General features: G+C 51.0%; 1 protein-coding gene across 2 annotated transcripts in view; it reads right to left on the bottom strand.

The window, feature by feature from the left end:
• The window catches only part of LOC138453798 (zinc finger protein 250-like), a 303566-nt gene that overhangs the window by 165222 nt on the left and 117103 nt on the right, over window positions 1-21241 (bottom strand). For both annotated transcript variants that reach the window (XM_069606964.1, XM_069606965.1), the window contains exon 4: window positions 12739-12861. In XM_069606964.1, coding sequence (XP_069463065.1) covers window positions 12739-12861 — 123 coding nt within the window. The remainder of the gene's footprint in view (window positions 1-12738; window positions 12862-21241) is intronic.

Here is a 21241-nt window from a genome sequence, read left to right as displayed (position 1 = left end):
TCTACCGCCAACTTGTTGCTTGGAGAAGAAGCGACTGACCCTGAGGGAGTTGGAGGCAGATGAGCGAAGAGCTTGAGAAGGAAGATATTTAGGAAGAGACTGTTGAAGGTATTGAGGCCCCAGGCACCAGAAGGCTTTGTGTACAATGCAGAGGGTTTTGAACTTAATCCTCACAGCCACTGGGAGCCAGTGCAGAGATTTCCATCCAGGAGAGATACGATCCCTGGGCTTGAGGCCAAGGACAAGTCTCGCAGTCCTGTTCAGGATGAGTTGCAGAGGGCGGAGAGTAGAAGCAGATGGATTTAGAAAGAGGCTGTTGGAGTAATCCAGCCTAGAGAGAACCGGAGCTCTGGAGACAGTGAGCTTCTGGGGGAAGGAGAGGAAAGGAAGAATACCTCTGAGGAGGTGCAGCTGGTAGTGTGACTTCTTAGAGACGTTGGAGATGTGAGGAGAGAAGGAGAGTATGGAGTCGAAGATGACCCCAAGGTTTTTAGCCTCACAGGTGGGAGCAGGAAGAGGGCCAAGGGGCCGGCCAGACAGTGACAGGAAAGGAGGGAAAAGGTGTGCCTATGAGGAGAATCTCAGTCTTACTTGCATTAAGGCAGAGATCATTGGCGGCACACCACTCCTGGATAGCAGACAGTCAGAGAGGAGAGTATGAGAAGAAGTGGCGAGGGGAGCCTGAAAATGAGTTGAGTGTTATCCGCATAGCACTGAAAGTTGTGGCAGAGAGCAGCAATGCGTTGGGCAAGGAGTGCCAGGTATTGAACAGCCAGGGAGAGAGGTTAGACCCCTGGGGAACACCACAGGTAGAGATAGAGGAGAGGAAGGACCCAAGTTGTACCTGGGAGGGTCGATCGGAGAGGAAAAAGGTCAGCCAAGCCAGGGCCTGATCGTTGATACCCAGGTTGTCATGGAGACGGTTGAGCAGGATGGCATGGTTGACTGTATCAAAGGCAGAAGAGAGATCAAGTAAGGAACAAGTTACTTACCTGTAACTGTTGTTCTCCAGCATGGGTCTGACATGGATTCACATGCTCATGAATATTCCCCGTCGTCAGGCTGGGAATCCTCGGTAAAGAAAAAAACCAGTATCAGTTTCGTTTCTGATCTGTCTTTCGTAGTAATAACCAATCACTGGTCTCTGCGTCATACTGACCACAGCCAATGACTGCCCTCTACCTAAGCACCGCCTCTGGCAGCCATCTTCAGATTTGGAAGCACGTGAAGTGGCAGTATGACCAAGTGAAGAGCCGCAGAGGGGTAGGCGGGAGGGTTCGCATGTGAATCCATGCCAGACCCATGCTGGAGAACAACTGTTACAGGTAAGTAACTTGTTCCTTCTCCAGCATGGGGTCTGGCATGGATTCACATGCTCATGAATAAAGAATACATAGCAGTACACACATGCACAACCACGGGAGGTGGCAAAGGCTCAACATTAAGCATCACATCAAACTCAACATTAAGCATCTTACCTCCTCACCAGGCTCACCTCAGGCGAACAGGTTGCGCAGCACTGCTTGGCCGACCCTGGACTCCTCCCTGGAATCCCGATCGACGCAGTAGAATCTCGTGAAGGTGTGCGTCGACCTCCACGTAGCAGCCCTACATATGTCCAGCAGGGGCACACCAGAAAGGAACGCCGTGGTAGCTGCGATCGCTCTGGTGGAATGGGCTCTCGGACGGCCAGGCAGCGGTCGGTTTGCCAACCGATGACAGTACATGATACAGCCGGAGAGCCATCTGGAAATGGAAGCCTTCGAGAGAGCCTTCCCCTGATTGACAGGTCCAAAGTTCACAAAGAGTTGAGACGTCTTCCGAAAACACTTCGTGCGGTCCACGTAGAACTTCAGCGCTCTAGCCACATCCAGCGAGTGCAAAGTCCTCTCAGCCGGCGACGAAGGCGACGGGAAGAACACAGGCAACACCAAGGGTTCGTTGAGATGGAAGGCCGACGGTACCTTGGGCATGAAGGAGGGGTGCGTCCTGAGCACTACCCTCGTGTCGTGAAAAGTCAAGTACGGGGCCTTGCAGGAAAGGGCCTGGATCTCTCCCACCCGTCGTGCGGAGGTGATGGCCACAAGAAACGCTGTTTTCCACGACAGAAACTTCAACGGGGCCGAGTGCAGAGGCTCGAACGGAGGTCCCATGAGCTTGGTCAGCACCACGTTGAGCTCCCACGCCGGGGCCGGAGCCTTCACCGGCGGGAACGATCTGAACAGTCCCTTCATGAACTCTTTCACCAGACGATGAGACCACAAGGACGTCCGCCCCGTGGTTCTGGTGTATCGGGAGATCGCAGCAAGATGAATCTTGATGGACGAGTGTGCCAGTCCAGCTTTGGCCAGCGTCAGCAGGTACGGCAGTACCTGGGGAGCCGTAATCCGTAGAGGGTTAATCTTCTGTGCGTGGCACCAGACAGAGAACCTCTTCCATTTGTGTCCGTAGCATTTAAGAGTCGAGGACGCCCTGGCCTTTGCAAGAACCTCTCTGCAGTCGGCCGGTATGTCGTATCCTCCAAACTCTAGCGCTGCAGGAGCCAGGCCTGCAAGTTCAGCGATTTCGGGTCGTGGTGGAGGATGGCGCCTCCTTCCCTGGAGAGTAGATCCGCGTCCACCGGCAGCTTGATTGGCGGGGACGCTGACAAGTCCAGAAGGTCCGGGAACCATATCTGCCTCGGCCACGCAGGTGCGACGAGGATCATCCTGCACCGTGACCTCTTGAGCTGGTTGACGAGCCGGATTAGCAGTGGCAAAGGAGGGAACGCGTAGAGGAACAGGCCCTCCCAGGGGAACGAGAAAGCATCGCCCATGCTCCTCGGCTGGGGAAACCTGCTGGCGAACCTCCGGCACTTGGAGTTCGTCGCCGTCGCGAACAGGTCGATCTGGGGAGTGCCCCACCGTCGGAAGAGGCGATCCACTAGATCCTGCCGTAGTTCCCACTCGTGGCACGAGCGCAGCTCCCTGCTGAGTGAGTCGGCGATGGTGTTTTTTATCCCTGCCAGATAAAACGGCACCAGAAACATCCTTTGGGCGACGGCCCAATGCCACAGGTCCTGCGCCTCCTTGGACAGTGCTGGGGACCTGGTTCCGCCCTGTTTCCTGATGTAAAACATGGTGGTGGTGTTGTCTGGAGGGACTTCTCCGTCGGGAGCCAAAGGCCTCTCGCGTGCAGATTTTCGGTGTGCGCTCCCCACCCTTCCAGGGAGGCATCCGTGGTCACTGTCTCCTGGTGGTCTGGGGTCTGGAAGTCCATGCCCGCCGTCAGATGCGCGCGGGTGCCCCACCACCGGACCGCTCGGCGGAAACTCTCGTCGAGTGTGATCCTCTCCTCGAAGCCGCCCGTCGTTTGGATCCAGCGCGCGCCCAGGAACTCCTGCAACGGGCGCATCCGGAGCCTGCACATGGGAATGAGGTAGATGCAAGAAGACATCATTCCGAGGAGGGACTTGATGGACCTCACCTTGGCCGCGTCGGAAACCAACATCCGCTGTACCTTGCCCAGGATGGACCTGGTCCTTTCCTCCGACGGGGAGGCCAGAAGGGACACTGTGTCGAGCTTCGCTCCCAGAAACAGTGCGTTTTGCGCGGGTACCAGGTGGGACTTGGCGTAGTTCACGGAGAATCCCAGGTCCGTGAGAAGTTGGACGGTCCTTGCCGTGTGCTCCACGGCGAGCTCCCTCGTCTTGGCTCGGATGAGCCAGTCGTCCAGGTAGGGGTAGACGTGGATCCCCTCACGGCGCAGCTGCGCCGCCACCGGTGCAAGGCACTTGGTGAATACCCTGGGTGCCGACCGTAGTCCGAAGGGGAGGGCTTTGAACTGGTAGTGACACCCTTGGACCACAAACCTGAGGAATTTTCGGTGCCCCTTTAGGATGGGAATATAGAAGGAGGCATCCTCCAAATCCAACGACGACAGGAAGTCTCCTTCCTCCAGCTGACCCAGGACGTGCTGGAGGGCGACCATCCGGAACTTCTGCGCCTTGATGAACTTGTTCAGACGTCGCAGGTCTAGGATGGGGCGCCATCCTCCCGTCTTCTTCTTCACGAGAAAGTATCTCGAGTAAACTCCGGAGCCCAGAAGCCTCTTTGGGACGAGTTCGATGGCACCCTTCCTGAGCATCGCCTTTACCTCCAGGAGAAGCTGAGGGACGTGAAGCTCTTTCCTGGCCACGGGGGGGACGCGCGGGCACCTTCTTTGAAACTCGAGCGCGTGGCCCCGGGCTAAGGCGTCCAGCACCCAACGGTCGGTGGAGATGGACTCCCACACGCTGACGAAGCTCGCCAGCCGGCCTCCCACTGGGGTGCTTCGGTGGGGGCCCGACCCCACGGCCGGTTCAATCCTGAGACGACGAGCGGGCCGCTTGACGGTAGGTGGAGAAACCGCCGCCGGAACCTTTGGAGGCGCCCTTGCCTCCGCTGCTCCGAAAGGGCGTCCGTCGTTGCTGCAGAACCCTTAGGGCCCGGGCCGTCTCAGTGTCCGCTTTAATGGCCTGAAGGGAATCGTCCACTGTTTTCCCAAACAGGTTGTTCCCATCGAACGGCATGTCCAGGACTCTGGTCTGTACGTCTTGACGGAAGTCCGTAGCCTTGAGCCATCCACGCCGCCTAAGGCACACGCCGTTACCAAACTGGCGAAACCCAGTGTCGGCGATGTCCGTCGCAATAGTGATGGCGTGGTCCGACGCCACCTCACCTTCCTGTAGGATCTCCAGGGCATCCGCCCTCTTGTCGTCCGGTAGGAAGTCCAGCAGGGGAGCCAGTTTGTACCATAGCTCCCTGTCGTAGCGGGCCACGATAGCCAAGGCGTTGGCCGCTTTAATTGTCGTCGCTGCAGACGAGATGACCCTGCGTCCCATAGCGTCCAATTTCTTTCCCTCGCCGTCCGGTGGGGAAGTCGATGTGGAGGCCGCACCCCCCCCGCTTTCTTCCTGGCCGCCGCGGAGACGACGGAGTCCAGGGTAGGCTGCGCCCGGAGGCACAGGGGGGCCGCGTCCGGGACCCGGTACTTCTTCTCGTACCGGTCTCTTCTAGCTGGCGTCGTGGAAGGGTTCTTGAGGAGGGCGAGGCCCTCATCCCAAATGTCGTCCAGTAGAGGCACCGCGAGGACCGTCTTCCTCTTGGCCTCGCGCCGTTGATAAAGGAATCCTTCCTTTTTCTTCTCCTCAGGGCAGAGTTGGAAAAGCTCGGATGCCCTGGCGATCATGGAGTGGAACGATCCAATCTCGTCGGGCGGAGAAGCCCTGGTGGGAGGTGACGACGGTAGATCCTCGTCGTATACCTCGTCGTCCGTACCCGTCACTGCCGTGTCAGTCCCCGTATCATCCCCTCGGGTGGACGGGGAGGAGGGCTGCACGGGGCGCGACGGCTGAAAAGGAGGTGGAGGGTGAATCCTTCTTTTCTTGGGCGGGGGAACACCAGAAGGTCCCGGTTCAGGATCCCCCGACGGGAGAGGTTCCTCCGTCGGCAACGGTCGTCTCGTCCTTATCTCTGAGCATAAGGACTGTATAGCCAACAAAATGGCCGCCGAGTTGTCTTGCGGCGCTGGCAGAGGGGAATCCGACTGGCGATCAGGGGCCCCGTCGGCACCCTCGACGATGTCGTCGTCACCTGCGTCGGGATCCATCCCGACGGGCCGGTCTTCTTTCACGCCAAGGCCGTGGCTTAAGACCTCGATCAGCTCTTCCTCCGAGGTTGAAGCCGAATCTACGACGACGCCCTGCCCCCCCTTTTTCTTCCCCGCCGGGGATTTCACGGGGGTCCTATCGATGGGCACAAAAGAGGACTCCCTCCGAGGTGGCAGGGAGACTCTGAGCCCCGAGGTCGCCACCACTGGTGTAGCCTCCACAGGCTGAGCCGGGGCCGCCGCGACAGTTTCGATAGAGGGCTTGGCCGGATGGATTAAGGCCTTCACCACCTTAGGTGCGCTCACCGCCTTATCCTTTAGGGGGGGGGACACTGCCTCGCTCCCCCTCCGATGGGGCCTTCGAGCTCGACCGGGGCCTCTCCAGGAGCTTTGCCGGGTGCTCGCCCTTCCTCTTACCCGACCCAGAGCGTTGGCTCGTGGCTGAAGGTGCCGGGGAGGGTGCGCCCTGCCTGGCACCCGTAGAGCCCGACCGTTCGGCGCTCCCGGTGCCAGCGGACTCGCGGTGCTTGGCCTTGTGTTGGACCCCCGTCGCCGGGGCGTCCTCAAAGGTCTTAGAAGACCGCTCGGATTTCTTCCTCTTTTTCTCGCCTGACGGGCTCTTCCCTTCCAGCCAGTTGGCGAGACGTTGATGGCGGTCCTTCATGGTCCGCTCCGACATATTGCCGCAAAACGCACAGTCCTTCTCCACGTGCGTCTTGTCCTCATGTAAGCAGTAGAGACAAAAGGAGTGTTCGTCCTCCTTAAAGACGTTCTGCAGCTGGCATCCAGGGCAGACCCTGAACAGCTTTCCGGGCGTCGAGCTTCCCTTCTCCTGGGCCATGTCCGGGCCTGAGAAGCTTCTGGAGTCCTCCAAAAGCATAGCTCGACGAAATCTTCACCCTTGAGGGGCGCAGACGAATCCGACACGGGTCCCAGTTGATCGGATGGAGAGTCGGTGGAGCTTGAGGCTCTTTTGACCGAAAAAACGAAGTTTTTGAGAAAAAACGTGTAAAAATAGCACTAACGCTCGAGAGCAATAGCACGAGGATCCCAACACATGAACGTGCGGTAAAAATCTGAAGATGGCTGCCAGAGGCGGTGCTTAGGTAGAGGGCAGTCATTGGCTGTGGTCAGTATGACGCAGAGACCAGTGATTGGTTATTACTACGAAAGACAGATCAGAAACGAAACTGATACTGGTTTTTTTCTTTACCGAGGATTCCCAGCCTGACGACGGGGAATATTCATGAGCATGTGAATCCATGCCAGACCCCATGCTGGAGAAGATGAGGACACAGGGGGTGTTGGAATCGAGGTTGGAGAGCAGGTCTTCATGTATGTTCAGGAGAGCAGCTTCTGGCAGCTCTGAAGCCAGACTAATGGTCATGGAGACAACCAACCGACAACCAGCCGATTAAGTGTGAAGATTAAGCTGGGAGTGGCCAGTTTTTCTAGGAGTTTGTGCAGGAAAGGAGTGGTGGAGATTGGGCAATAGTTATTCGGCAAGAGGGGTCGGCTGTGGGTTTCTTAAGAAGAAGGTGCACAAGGGAAAGCTTCAGGGGGAAGGGAAGACTCCTGTGGCGAAGGAGCGGTTGCAGAAGTCAGCCAGAGCAGGGGCCAGGGTGTCAATGTGGTCCTTGATGGGTTTGGAGGAACAGGGGTGAACCTGTTTTGAGGAGACTTTCATAGAATGTCTAGAAACCTCATTTCGGGTGAACAGGGGAAAGTCAGAGAAGGAGGGAGGAGAGGTGGCCGAAGAAGGGCCAGAGGAAGAGAGGGGAGTAGAGGAAGAGAGAGAGAGGGGGGACTGGGCGGGGACAGGAGAGGTAGAGACTGCAGCAGGATTGGCCAGCTCCTTGCAGATTTTAAAGAGATCGGCCGAGTCGTTAGATGCTGCAGAGATGCAGACTTGTATTTGAGCTCTCTTCTTGGTGCGGACAGAGAGCCGGTATTGCCTTTGGAGCTGACGGCAGGCCATTTTGTTAGAGGATGTACCGGAAGCATGCCATTTCCTCTCAGCCACCCTGCACTTGCGTTTAAGGGTGGCGAGGTCTGAGTCGTACCCGGAGTTGCACTTGGCTTTGGCCTTCAAGCGGATCCTCATGACAGGGGCAAGAACATCGAGAGTATCAGATATAGCAGAGTGGAGCATGGAGAGGGCTATGTCAGGGTGTAAGTCAGCCAAAGAGAGAGGGGAAGGGTGAGAAAGTGGCAGCAAAAGCCTCAACTAACAGACGCTTCATGGGTCGGATAACCGAGAAGGTAGATGGCAGTGCAGTAGTTGGCTTGGCCTGAGGAATGGACAGAGTGAGCTGGGAGGAAAGGAGAAAGTGATCACTCCAGGAAAGAGGAGTGGTGAGAGGGATAGATAGGGGAAGGTCTGTAGAGATCATAACATCAAGAGTGTGCCCTGCAGAGTGAGTCTGGCCAAAGGGGAGGATAGAGAGTCGCAGAGGTCGCGAAAGAGTCCAGAAGAAGGACAGGAAGCATCCAGGTGGATGTTAAAGTCTCTAAGAAGGAGGATTTGAGTGGTCGATACCGGAAGGGAAGAGGAGAGGTCCGCCCACTCAGAGAGGAAGGAGGAGATCTGACCAGGTGGCGGATAGATGGTAGCCACAGTAAGGGAATGGCTAGGAGAGAGAGAGAGAGCGCCTGCAGACGAGGCATTTGAAAGAGGAGCAGGCCTGCGTAGGAATGACAGAGGCAGGATTCCACTCGGGGAAGAACAGGGCTACACCCCTTAGGGTACCATGTCTCGGTTAGACAGAGGACATCGAGATCAAGTTCTTCCAGGAGGTGGAAGATGTCAGAGGAGTGTTTGACAGCAGAGCGAGAGTTGAGAGTGGCAATATGGAGAAGCTTGCTGTCCTTGAAAGACTTCCGAGGAGGTGTACAAATCAGAGGTGCGCCCTGCGGAGGTGTAGAAGAAGCCCGAGGGGGGGCAGAAGAAGAAGGAGGAGTGGGCAAGGTAGTCAAGGAGGAGACAGCAGGGGAGGCAAGGAAGCCGTGGAGGTAAGGGAGGGGACAGCAGAAGAAGGAAGGAAATTGATGAGGGGCAGGAAGCGTCCATCAATGAGATGATTGGCCGAAGGGCCTTGGACCAAGACGGTACCATTCAAGTAAACATTTATGATGACCTTGGAGGAGTCGAAGGAGGCCAGGAAGGCTTCCCACTGGGGGCCACCATTAATGGGAGAAGAAGAGAGAGGAGAAAGCACAGAGACCATATGAAGAGTCCATAGGTCTGGCGGGAGAACGACAAAGAGGATGTCGGTGAGGGATTGCCTAGAGAAGGCACTGGTATAGGTGTCAGCGATAGGGAGGCCTGGGTTGGAGACCACAATGTCCTTATTAAACTTCGTCCTACCAGATTTAGTGAGGAGAGCAGGATAGTCGATAGAGAAACAGTTAGAAAAGATAGGAGAGACAGGAGACAGAGAACACCATAGAGTAGGTGGTGAGAGGAGAGAAGAGGAGCGGGGGGGGCGGGGAGAAGACTAGGGAAGGACGCCAGAAGGGGCGCAAGCAGACGAGCTGAGATGAGACAAAGTAGACAATTGGACAGGATGAAAGCCACTCAGACAATGGTAAAAAGTTTGCTAGGTGAATGCTTTGCTAAGAAGTCAACCACAGAATAGCACTACTTTCACAATGTCGTTTAGGTACTGGGGAAAAACACACCTAAGTCTGAGAGTCCTGTATAAGGGGGAAAGGGCCTAGGTTTCACAATGCAATTTTTGAATACTGAAGAACACATCTAAGTCTGAGATTCCTGTATAAGGGGAAAAAGGGCCTAGGTTTCGCAATGCAATTTTAAATACTTACACAATGCAATTTTTAAATACCGGAGAAAACACACCTAAGTCTGAGAATCTGCTCTGTGGCAGGATTGTCAGGGCAGGGTGCAGGCTCTATTACTGACCCGGGCTACTCCTACCTTGCTTAGTCGCTGCTGGTTGACGGTTGGCCACTGGCTTCCCCTGCTGACACTTGCAGACACGATATAGAGCCGCCTCTGTGGGAGTCGCCCTTAGCCGCAAGGGGCTGTCAGGCAGAGGGCTGCCCAGGGACGGTCAGTCAAGAGCAGCAAGCGGCCAATCAGGGCCGGGGGTGAGCTGGGAGAAGGGAGGAAGTGAGAGGGAAAACACAGCAAGAGCGGGTCTTGGGGACAAGAGGGGCCAGAGGTCCAACAAAAAAATCATACACAACTCACCAGCAAGGCCCACAAGGTACTGGGGCTAGTCCGCTTACCTGCAACACTGTGTTAGAAGAAGCGTGCAGGCAGTGGAATCAGGAGGGACGAGGCGGAAGACAACAGCCACGAGGCCAATCAGGGCCGGGATGGGAGGAGGGAGGAAGGGACAGAGCAAGATCGGGGCTCGGGGACACAAGTGGGCAGAGGCCCAACAAAAAATGATACACAACTCACCAGCAAGGCCCACTAAGCACTATTTGGGAGTTAATTAAATGAATACACAGTAAAATATGCTAAGGGTCTACACAATGTTACCCACCACCCACTAATGGAAGGGAACCATTCCAATGAAAGGTAATAGTCAAATGGACCCTCACGCTGACATTTTATTGGACAATTTACTTACTTTTGGAAATCTCTGGGCCCTCTGGAGACTGAGCAGGGCTTTGCTTTGGGGAGAACAAAAAACAGGATCCTGGCCAGCACTTCAGTCAATGGGATACTACAGCAATTCTCCCTATATTAAGTATCACAGCCACAGTTTCCTGGTCTCACCAGCAATGGAAATCTCCAGCCCTCTTCCAATATTTCCATGCAGGTGATGTTTTAGAAGATCTCCTTTGGTGATTTTTAGTAGCTCCCCTCTTCCATAGTGCAAGACAGTTTTATTCTCTAAGCCCCTTCTATGGAAAATGAACATTAGGCAGTGCTAACTTATGATCTCGCAACCAGGGTTAGACATTTACATTTCTCTCCACCCCTAAATCCAGCCCCTCTCTAAGGATTAGTTCAGGAGTCCAGAACAAAAATCTTGCAACTCCCCTTTGAGATTCACATTTCTTTTCCATGTCCAATTTTTTTCGAAAGTCCTTACAGGGCAAAACTTTGTAATTTACCAATAAATGCCATTATATATTGATATTTATATTCCCCTCCTTATGACAGATCATTGAAGCTTACTTTCATTTCAGCACCTTGTTGCACGGGCATGCTGTAATTATTTGCCCTTTCCAGAAACAATATAATAGGTTTGAACATGGAATTTAATCTCCAGATACCTCATTTTGTGGCCCATCAGCCCCCCAATAAAGAGATTCAGGAAATTTTCAGGGCAGCCAGATACACATTTTTGATTGCTATTGCAATTTCATAAGTTGCTTGTGGATATATTTTATTTCAACAAAATTGCCTTGAAATTGGCTTTGAAATGATATATGAATGGAAGCAGTTTGTGAGAAAGTCACTTGTTATGGAAGTCCATTTAAACTAATGGGAAATATTCAGCATGTATGCAAATCTTAACTCCCATTTCCCCATATAGGTTTCATTTCTGTTGAACTGCTGCAGCCTCTTGGGCTGAATGTTGGTTTAAGGCCAGGGTAAAATCCATTAGCCTTCTGTGCTGTGAGTGTTGATAGGCTACGGAGATCATTATCATGCAGCAGACAGTTCACCGCTTCCCTGTGATGTCATGAGGTCATGCTGACATCTGGCATTTTGTCCTGTAATCTTAAATTGACCGCAATTCTGATCTAAAACTTTATATTTACAAGCATGTTTCCCATCCAGGGGTGGGTCTGTGTTGATCTGGCCCTGACGTAAATACTTTGGTGTACATCAGCTTCACAGAGATTTTCCTTCTAGATGAGGAGCCCGGCAGGCCCTGAGAATCTGCCCAACAACTAGAAACATAGTCTGTCTCAGACCTAAATTAGATTTCCTTTTGACCTATGAAAGCAAATTAGCCATTTTAATTGTCGATGATATTTTGCTTGTGAAGCTTTTCATACATTTGAATACATTGCATTTCGCCAACACACACCAAGTCTTTTCCCTGATAGATTTATTTTAGCTGGGGAACAATTTGTTTTCATATCTTGATTTAAAACTGCAAAACACACATGCAAGGCCATTTTAGTTTCAGTATTTGAAAACCCTGCTTTTCATGTAGAAGGGGCCTTTGATTTTCTCTTGCAAATGCGAATTAAAGGTTGGTTTTTCAGTTCGCCCTTTCCCTTTGTAACAAAAGAGATGTCTTTTTATTTCCAGTTCTTGGCCATTCATATAGCATTTCCTATTTTATCACAACTCCTCCTTGTGTTAATTGCAGAAAAACACGCAGTCTGCAGTACTAGGCACATTTTCAGTGTGCATGTTTATTGAAGGCTGGCAGGTTATTTTTCCAGCGGGCCTTTCAGTTATATTTGTTTGGGCTGTGATATAAGATCCATATTTCGAACCATATCCAGTTGTCCTACTCCTATTTCAACTCCATATACATCAAGACAATACCTCACAAAGCCAACAATTTTATTACAATTTCAGTTCTTACAAGCGTGATAAAGCATTACAAGAATATGATTTAAAATGACACCTTTAAAATCTAAGTTCTCTAGAAACGGAAGGTGATTATAACGAGTCTACAGCTTTTGACCAGCCATTAGCGCATGCACTAATTACTGTTAATGCACAAGTTAAAGGTAGAGTCTCTGCATTATAAGGTGTTTATCGCAAGTAGGGCCACAATGTGGCATTATTTGCAAACCTCCAAATTGTTATTTTCCCTTTTTTTCAAATCCCTTTTCATCCTTCTTTTGAGGATGGAAATGGATTCGGTACTGTAGCACTACTGTACCATTACAATAAGTCATAGAAGGGTAGGCATTGACCATTCTGTGCAATACACTGTAACCGGCATGAGAAGGTGAACTTCAGAGATGGACACATGTTCTACTCTTTTTGGGAAAGTCCTTGCACATTTGCCTTTTCCTGAAAGATTATTTGGCTAATGAACATTAAAATGACATCCGCCTTGAAGATCACCAATGGTTTAATAATGTTAATCTATGGAAATATTGCCTTTGAAAAATGGTTATAGGTGCACCATGTACAACCAGAATAGCATATATTCATACCTCCTTCAACTGTGATGACACAATCATGTATTTCTTTTTCTTCTGTGTTCTTAGGAGCCGTCAAATATTTGTTTTCCTCTTTGTTTGTATTGCATAACACATGCAGATTAACATTTTTATCACCTAGTATAGGAAGATAGAAATTCAAAATTAAGATAGTCATTTACTTCAAATAGGCTTTTTATTCCCTTAATTTCAAACCCTCTCATTAATCAATTAGGGCTGCTGCTTATTGAATTAATCTCAATATGCAAGTGTTGCGCACTTATAACACATGGAGAGTTTAATATCCAAAAGAGTAATGTGTTTAATGGGGGCTGCGAGATAACAACTAGATGCTTTATCTGCCTCAAAATAAAATAAATATTACAACATTCAAATTCCAAAAGAGGAAATGTTTTAGTGGCTGTGGGTTATAACACTGACATAGTGGCTAGTATAGAAAGCTACTAGGAAGCAGACTGCTTATAACTCCATTTCTCCTCACTTGGAAGCACACTACTAGTGTAAAAATGTGAAGAATGCTGCTCAGAGTGTACAATAGTTGCATGCATTCCTAGAACACCTTTTGCAGTTTGCTGTATCAGCATGGCATAACCAGAGAAAGGTTTGCATGATTACATGAATATCCCTAATGGGGGCCTGGCCTAAGCCAATGCATTAGGATCTAGTACTGTGGAGCTCATGCCGAGATCCTGCTTTGATCCTCCCAACGACAGCTAAGACATTCCTAATAAGTCCAGGAATATATCCCCTGAGCATGAGAAAGTGGCACCCATCTACTGACCCCAATCTGGGAGAAAAACTGAGATACAGGGTGGCATTCGGGGGAGAATTGCAGAAGCCCACTGCAAACCAAGATGACAGCACGATGAGGGACGGGCATTCATAGGGAGACTGATGATTGCACCTGCAATCACTCATATGGTCTGGATCTTCCGCAGTCCGCCGGCATAATACAAAGCAGCATATCCTGCCTGCCACCGTTCTGTACCATTGCTGGCTACCTCGAGAAACTAGTGTGCTGCCTGCGATCTGTACACTGCTGCCAGGGCCAGTCTCGGAGTGCGCAACATTGTCGGACCTCCCCTAAGAGCTGGTGCCTGCCGCGGGAGGCGGGCGCTCACGGCGGGGTAAGAAGACATTGCTGCCCTAGCACTTACAAGGTCGGTCACACCCAGCGAGCTGCCAATATATATGAAACGCAGTGCACCCTACCTGCCACGCCACCGACACCGCTGCAGATCATCACTTCAGGCAACAAGACGCGGCCCGGGAACTGCATCTGCGACTCCAGGACCCACCATGGAGCGTATGACTTCACCCGGCCAGCTGCTGTAGACAGAGCACGTGGCCCTCGACAGCCTTGCCACAGCGATCTCCACCAAGATCTTGCTCCTGCTGCCTGACTCCGGTCTGCCTGCCTTTTGAGGTGCATTAAGTGTGCATGACAATCCTGTTACCCCAAGGCCTCTGCAGGTGCAGACTACGACCGGCCCGCTCACATAGCAGCTTGTACAACACACCTAACAATTGGGTTGGGTAGGCATGAGTGAGCTCCCCCTCATCGTGTTGTACCCCTTCTCCCAGGCTCATAGTCTGCCACTGTGCCGCCTACCTGAACTGAGGAAACTGCTTTGAGCTGTGCATTCTAAAACCCGGCTATGGTCCTCCGTTCCATTGCCTTAAGGGAAACCCCATCTGCTGCTTCACTGCAACAGGACGCACAGCTCGCACGACCTACAGGGCCCCATGCAATCCTGGGCTGCCACAACTGGAGAGGTTGACAGGTTAGTTCGCCTCCCCCTTCCTCCTTTCTTTCATCACTGCAGCCACTGAGCTGGTCCACTCCATCCCCCCATTGTTCAGATCAAGGAGGCATAATCAGGGTATTGCGCTAACAAGCAACTAAGGAGAATCTGTGGAGGTGACCTCCCAGGAACCAATGACCACCAGAGCGGCTAGCTGAAGTGAGACCGCTGATCACACCACGCTACTTGCCCAGACCCTCTTGGTCTGCCATAGAGCCATCAACACTCCTGCAACATGCCAACCTCAGGGACATAGGCTATTCCCTGCGGAACCATATTGCTTGCGCCCGGGTGTCGGGCCCACCAGATGACCTATCTGTTAACAGACTGCTGTGCCTCTTGTTACACTACTGTAGAGGCGCACACCTGGACCCCACGCGTACAGTCCCGTAAACACAGCTGGGTCCTGGGCTGGACGACCAGACACAACATATTCAACACTGTCTGCCAAATAACGCAGCAGCGTGTCACCCACCAAAAATAAAAACAAGACCACAACAAAGGAATCCTTCTTGACACAAGGGAAAAATTGCAACGGTGTACAGGCTGACAACCCAAATCAACTACCCACCCCTGCGACCCCGCAGGAACAGCAAGAGAACCAAGTTCTCGCAGCAATAGCTGCCTTATGCACATCCCTTGAGTCAAAGATAGATGTAGTAAAAACTGACATGCAGCTCCTGCGACAAGATGTCAGACAACTCGCCGAAAGAGTCACGTCTGCCGTGGTCCTCCTGCAAGAGACATCAGACTCTACCAAGCACTTGGACAAAAGGATCAAGGAACTCAAGAAACAAAATGCCAGCCTGAAAATGAGTGTGGAGGACGCTGAAGGCAGATCGTGCAGAAACGTCTGGGTGCTTGGCATACCTCGTATGTTGAGAACCTACTACTCCAGGAGATCGGACCTGGTAAGCTCTCACAAGGGTTTGCTATTGAAAGGGCTTACCGATCACTCCAGAAAAGATCTCCGCCCGGGTCACACCCCCACGACCAGTCATTGCCAGAATCCTTAAATTCTGTGACAGGGAAGTCATCCTACAACATTCTAGATAAGGGGGCAAAATAATACAGGGTAGCACGAAAAATCTCTATTTATCCGGTCTATACGGCAACAGTTCAAAGGCCCAGGTATTCGTTCATTCCTATAAAAGCAAGATTGAGCTCCATCTCAAATATATACTACTGTATCCTGCAATACTTGCAAGATAAACAATAGCCACTTACCCACGAGAAACTCCTACCTATCGGCGAGAACTAACTACAACCGCTCAGGGTTAAACAGACTCCCCCAACAGCGCAAGCAGAAGGTCACTGCCGTAATTACTGTTTTTCACCACCGATGGGGACAGAGCCCAGCTACTCACTGTTGATCTTCACCACTCGCCCCCAAATACTAAAGATCTCCAGCCCATTGCTGGACTCCATGCTTGGTAAACACACAAAGGCCAGACCAAGTCTTTAGGTACCGGCTTGCCTAAACAACCTGACGTTGTTGGGCACCATGTTCAATTTTTGGTTCAATTCTTGTTGTTTTTCTATATGACCCATAGCCTCAACATCTGCACCAGTGTCAACTGCACATGCTGACATTTTACCGACTCCCAATCTCTCAGTGATTAGTCTTCTGTGAACGATGCCTCGCATGGGTAGTCACAGGACGTGCCACATTTAAGGATTGGGAGAAGTTAATATTTGAACACCAGATTAACTGCCGTCCTTATTTCTTTTCCAGTGGCAATTACCCCTCACCCCCCCCTTTGGGAAAAAGAAAAATACTCAAAACATATATTTTTTTAATTTTAATTCCCCTTATTACATGTTTCATCCTTATGCATTTTCCTCCCCTGCTCCACCACCCCTCTTTCCTTCCCCCAAAACGGCCCTTTTAAGGGCCCCCCTTTAATTTACAAAAATAGATCAAATTGAACACAGACTGCAAAAATATATTACAATATTTATTGTAATTTATTTTATACAGTTTGATCCCCCAAAATATTTCTAACTGCCGTTACAATGTTAAAAGGGGAGCCATTTAGCCGCCAATAGAACTACTCTAGTTGTTGGTCGCCTTAGACACGAAAGCATAACCCTGCAACTCGTTGGCTGATCCTGTAGCCAAGGCTAAAAACAATATAAAAAGATATGTACAAATCTGTGTCATATATATATATATATATATATATATATGTGCATTGCACAAAAATATATAATATTTATCAAATGATCATGAATATAACAATGGCGCCCCATTTATAGTAGCCGCGGCTGTAGGATTGGTTTTTTTATTTTAGAAACGGAGTATATAATATGAATAACAAAAGCGACAGTAAAAAGAGTACATAAAAGGAGTTATGTAAAGTACATAATAACTCATCACTCATGGCTGCGGCTAGAATTCATGGACTTTTTTTATAGTCGCAGTTACAATATAAAGTCACAGATTTTTTAAAATAAATATATACATAAGAGATCATGTACATTTGTATTTATTGTTTATTTATGTAGCGCTTATACGCAGGTTAAGTGCTTCAAAGCGCTTGAAGGCGTGAAGGTAACAAGGGAATACAGTAATCCTTCTTGGGCCTTGAAGAATCCGAAAGAGCTAAACAGAAAAACTAGCATACTAGGCCTGTCGACATGCAAGTGCATGAGCATGAAGTGGTACAGTTGAGACTAAGCTCAGGGGGAAGGCGGTGGAAAACGGTGGAGGGGGGGTTAGGGTGACAGGACAGAAATTAACTGGCCCTAGTACATTTAGGTCATGCATACGTACAGATGGAGGTGAAGAGACGGTGTGGGATGGTGGGCGGGGGATGGGGGACAACAGCCGAGCCCGGGGTTAAGTGAAGATGTTGCCCCGCTCAAGCAGCGTAAGCTGAAAGTGCAGTAATGTTGAGCAAAGTGCAGCAGCCCATAGGCAAGTGCAAAAGACGGGCGGGGGAGCCTGGGACCGTTCGGCTCTGGAGCTGAACCAGGCAACCAGTCATCAAAAACTGAACAGAATTAGGAAGGGTGGAAAGAAAAGAAAGGAGGTTAGCAGGGGAGAGTGAGAGAGAAGGAGGAAGAGAAAAGGAAGCTCTTGAGGAGTTTCCAGAACTTAAGGTGCTCTGGCTCAAGACGGAGAGAGGCAGGGAGGCTGTTCCAGATGGAAGCACCTGTAGAGGATAAAGATCTACAGGTTTGTGAAAGCTGCTCACCCGCAGAGAGTTGAGCGGAGGACTCTAAGGGGAGAGTATTTAGGAAGAGAGCATTGTAGATAGTGCAGGCCCGGCCCCAGAAAGCCTTGTGGATTATGCAGAGGGTCTTGAACTTGATCCTTGCAGCCACGGGGTGCCAGTGGAGGGATTTCAGCACCAGAGAGATGCAGTTTCAGGGCTTGAGGCCAAAGACAAGTTGTAGAGGACGGAGAGTAGAAGTAGGAAGATTGAGAAAGAGGCTATTGCAATAGTTCAGTCTAGTGAGAACCAGGGCTCTCAAGGTGATGAACCTCTGGGGGGGAAGTGAGACATGGTAGAATACCTCTGAGAAGGTGCAGTTGGTAGTTGGACTTTTTGTAGATGTCTGAGATATGAGAAGAGAAGGAAAGAGTGGAGTCAAAGATGACCCCGAGATGTTTTGCCTCATTGGTAAGTGGGGGCGCAGGGCAAAGGGAGGCAGGCCAGGGAGAACGTGGGAAAGCAAGAGCAGGTGTTCCTTTGAGGAACATCTCTGTCTTACTGGCATTCAGGCATAGATGAGCAAGGAGGAGGCAGAGGGTAGCCTGAAAGAGAGCTGTGTGTCGTCCGCATAACACTGAAAGCTAGAGGTAAAGGTAGAGATCCTGTGGGCCAAGGGGTCATGTAGATATTGAAGAACCAGGGGGAAAGGGTAGATCTCTGGGGGGCACCACAAGTACAGAGAGTTGTATAGGAGAGAAAGGGCCCGACTTCCACCTGGGAGGGCCGGTCAGAGAGAAAGGAGGCGAGCCACGCCAGGGCATGATCTGTGGTGTCCAGGGTATCACAGAGACAGGTGAGCAGGATGTTTGCAGTAGAGAGGTTGAGAAGAATGAGGACAGAGGGAGAGTTGGAGTCAAGATTTGAGAGCAGGTCTTCATGGGTGTACAGAAGAGCAGTGTCTGTGCCTCTGGATGATCTAAAGCCAGACTGATGGTCATGGAGACAACCAGGAGATTCAGTATGGTGGGTAAAGTGAGTGATGGCCAGCTTCTCCAGGAGTTTTCCCAGGAAAGGGGTGATGGAGATCGGGCGATAGTTTGCCAGAATGACGGGGCGACTGAGGGTTTTTTTAGCAGAGGGTGCACAAGAGAGTGCTTGAGAGGAGGGGGGAAAACTCCAGTGGCGAAAGAGAGGTGGCAGAGTTTGGCCAAGACTGGAGCCAGCGTGTCATTCTTAGAAAGGACTCTTTCTAAGCAAGTGCTCCAGGATGGTCGTGGGTGACGTTCCTGGCCTTGGGCGGCTGTCTCCCATGTGGTTTGATCGTCCCCAAGCCCAGCAGCGGGTCCAGCAAGCCCCGGCAGGGTCCCCGACCTTTACCAGAGGGAGAAGCTGTAACACAAGCCAGCCAGAGCTCCAGGAAAGTCAGGGGTAATGTCCCTGGCCTTGGACGGCTGTCTCCAATGTGGGATGACCATCCCCAAGCACAGCGGCAGATCCAGGGAGCCCCGGCAGGGTCCTCTCCCCCGAGGGAAATTCTGTAACACAGCCAGCCAGCGCCCCAGGCTGGGCTTGGGGATGGTCGCCCCACAAGGGTGACGGGTGCCCAAGGCCTGAGACATCACCCCAACCATCCTTGAGCTCTGGCTGGGTTGCGTTACAACTTCTCCCTCTGGGAAAGGACTGGAGGCACGCTGAGGCTCTCTGAAACTGCCGCTGGATTTGTGAATGGTCAACCCACATGAGGGACAACCACCCAAGGCCAGTGACATCACCCCTCAACATCCTGGAGCTCTGGCGAGGCAGCATTACAGAATTTCCCGCGTGGAATGGGTGGGGTCAGGACTTTTTCTTTTCCGCCCAGGTAGGTGCACCCACACGTGAGGTACTGTTTTCATCCGGACACCTGTGGGAATGTGGGAAGGTAGGGACTTTCCAGGTGGGAAATGTCTGAAAATTTCAGTTTTTTTCCCTAAATTTGGGAATTTGCCGGGGCTTATGGGAAATAAATTCTGGGGCGATTCGCGCAAATCCGACATCTGTGGATTCCCACGGGTGTCTTCTTTTCAGAAATGCATAGGGTTCCCTGTTTACCTTGGTGGTTTTGACACCCCAGGCCCAAATCTGTAGGTTGTCCACAGAGCAAAATCCTGTTAAATCTGCTCTGCTGAAAGACTTGGGGTTACCAGTGGTTTAGCCTTTTCCCTTTGCGCCCAGGTAGGTGCACCCACACATGTGAGGTACCGTTTTCGTCGGGACACCTGTGGGAACACTGCAAGCTAGGACATTTGTTGTGTTTGCTTGGTTTTCATAACATTTTTGGACATTTGCTGCTGCACTTTGTCACACAACCCCTTCATTTCCCAAATGTGACCTACATTTAGTCGTTGCTTTATGCACTAATCACTTTTGTAACCTGCACAAGTCACCTACCCTTCAAAAGGTCTGCCTGTGCTTTTCCAAAAAAATGTATGCTCGTCATTCCTCACCGCATTTGTTTTCCTTACTTACACATGCTAAGTACGTCTGTTTAGGCCGTAAGCATAAAAACATTTGTACCATGGCTCAGTTATTGGCTTGTGGTATTGCTTATTTTCTGAAACATTATGAGAAATGCGTGATTTCATAACTGGAAGAGTCGGGGGAATGTAGCTTGGCATTGCTTTTCTCAAAATTCACAGAAGCCATTGCCTTACCGGGCCAACCATATCCATCACATACCTTTTTTATCTCTAATTTTTCCCCAAACTATGGAAATCTTCCCTACATAGTTGTTGCCTGATGTGATGCTGGAAATGCATTGGAGGGACAGGGCCTCTATGTCCTTGTCCTGTAGTCCTTTTATCATGTGTGTTCTGTGTTATTTTCTGAACAGAAGTCCATGTGGGACTCCTGGCAGTGCAGCTCTTCTTTTTTTTGGTTGTGGTGAACAGACCCTTGGGATACCCTTATGGTACCCATTGGTGGGGGTACAACCCTGTACCCCTAGTGTATGTTTTTGGGCACCTGTGTGCGGCCCACAGAGCAGGGTATGGGCTGGTGACAGTTCCATGCTGAATTTGACAGGTGCTAGAAGTATCCTCCATTTTGGGATACCCAGGCCCTGCCATTGGAATCAGTTGATTCCTGATAGAAGACAAGATGGCCACTGTGGCCCCTTGCTTTGTATTGCCTGTTACCTTGTTTTCCCAAAGTCCTGGGAAGCCCTAACTCTGTCCCTTCCCCCGACAGGCTGTTGGGTGGGAGTTCCATATATGGTAATGTGGGGGAAGTCCAGGCCAGACTGGGTGGAGCCTTCCCAATGACTGTATGTTGTGGGTACACACTTGGGGTGGGACCTGGGTGAATGGAGTGTGACACCAATATGCACTTCGTGTTATGGGTGTCTGGTATGTGACACAAAGACTGAGACACCCCTGCCTGAAACTGGTATGAATGCAGTGTGGAGCGCTGAATGGCTGGGTACTTGTCCCAATCCACATTCCTTGTTGTGAGTGTCTGGATGGAGAAGAATGGCCTGAATGCACTGTGAGC

The sequence above is a fragment of the Ambystoma mexicanum genome, chromosome 4p (genome assembly GCF_040938575.1).
Source record: "Ambystoma mexicanum isolate Mex_15411 chromosome 4p, UKY_AmexF1_1, whole genome shotgun sequence".
NCBI classification, from domain to species: Eukaryota; Metazoa; Chordata; class Amphibia; order Caudata; family Ambystomatidae; genus Ambystoma; species Ambystoma mexicanum.
Note: the sequence above shows the minus strand (reverse complement) of the source record. Positions and strands in the feature narration are given on the sequence as shown.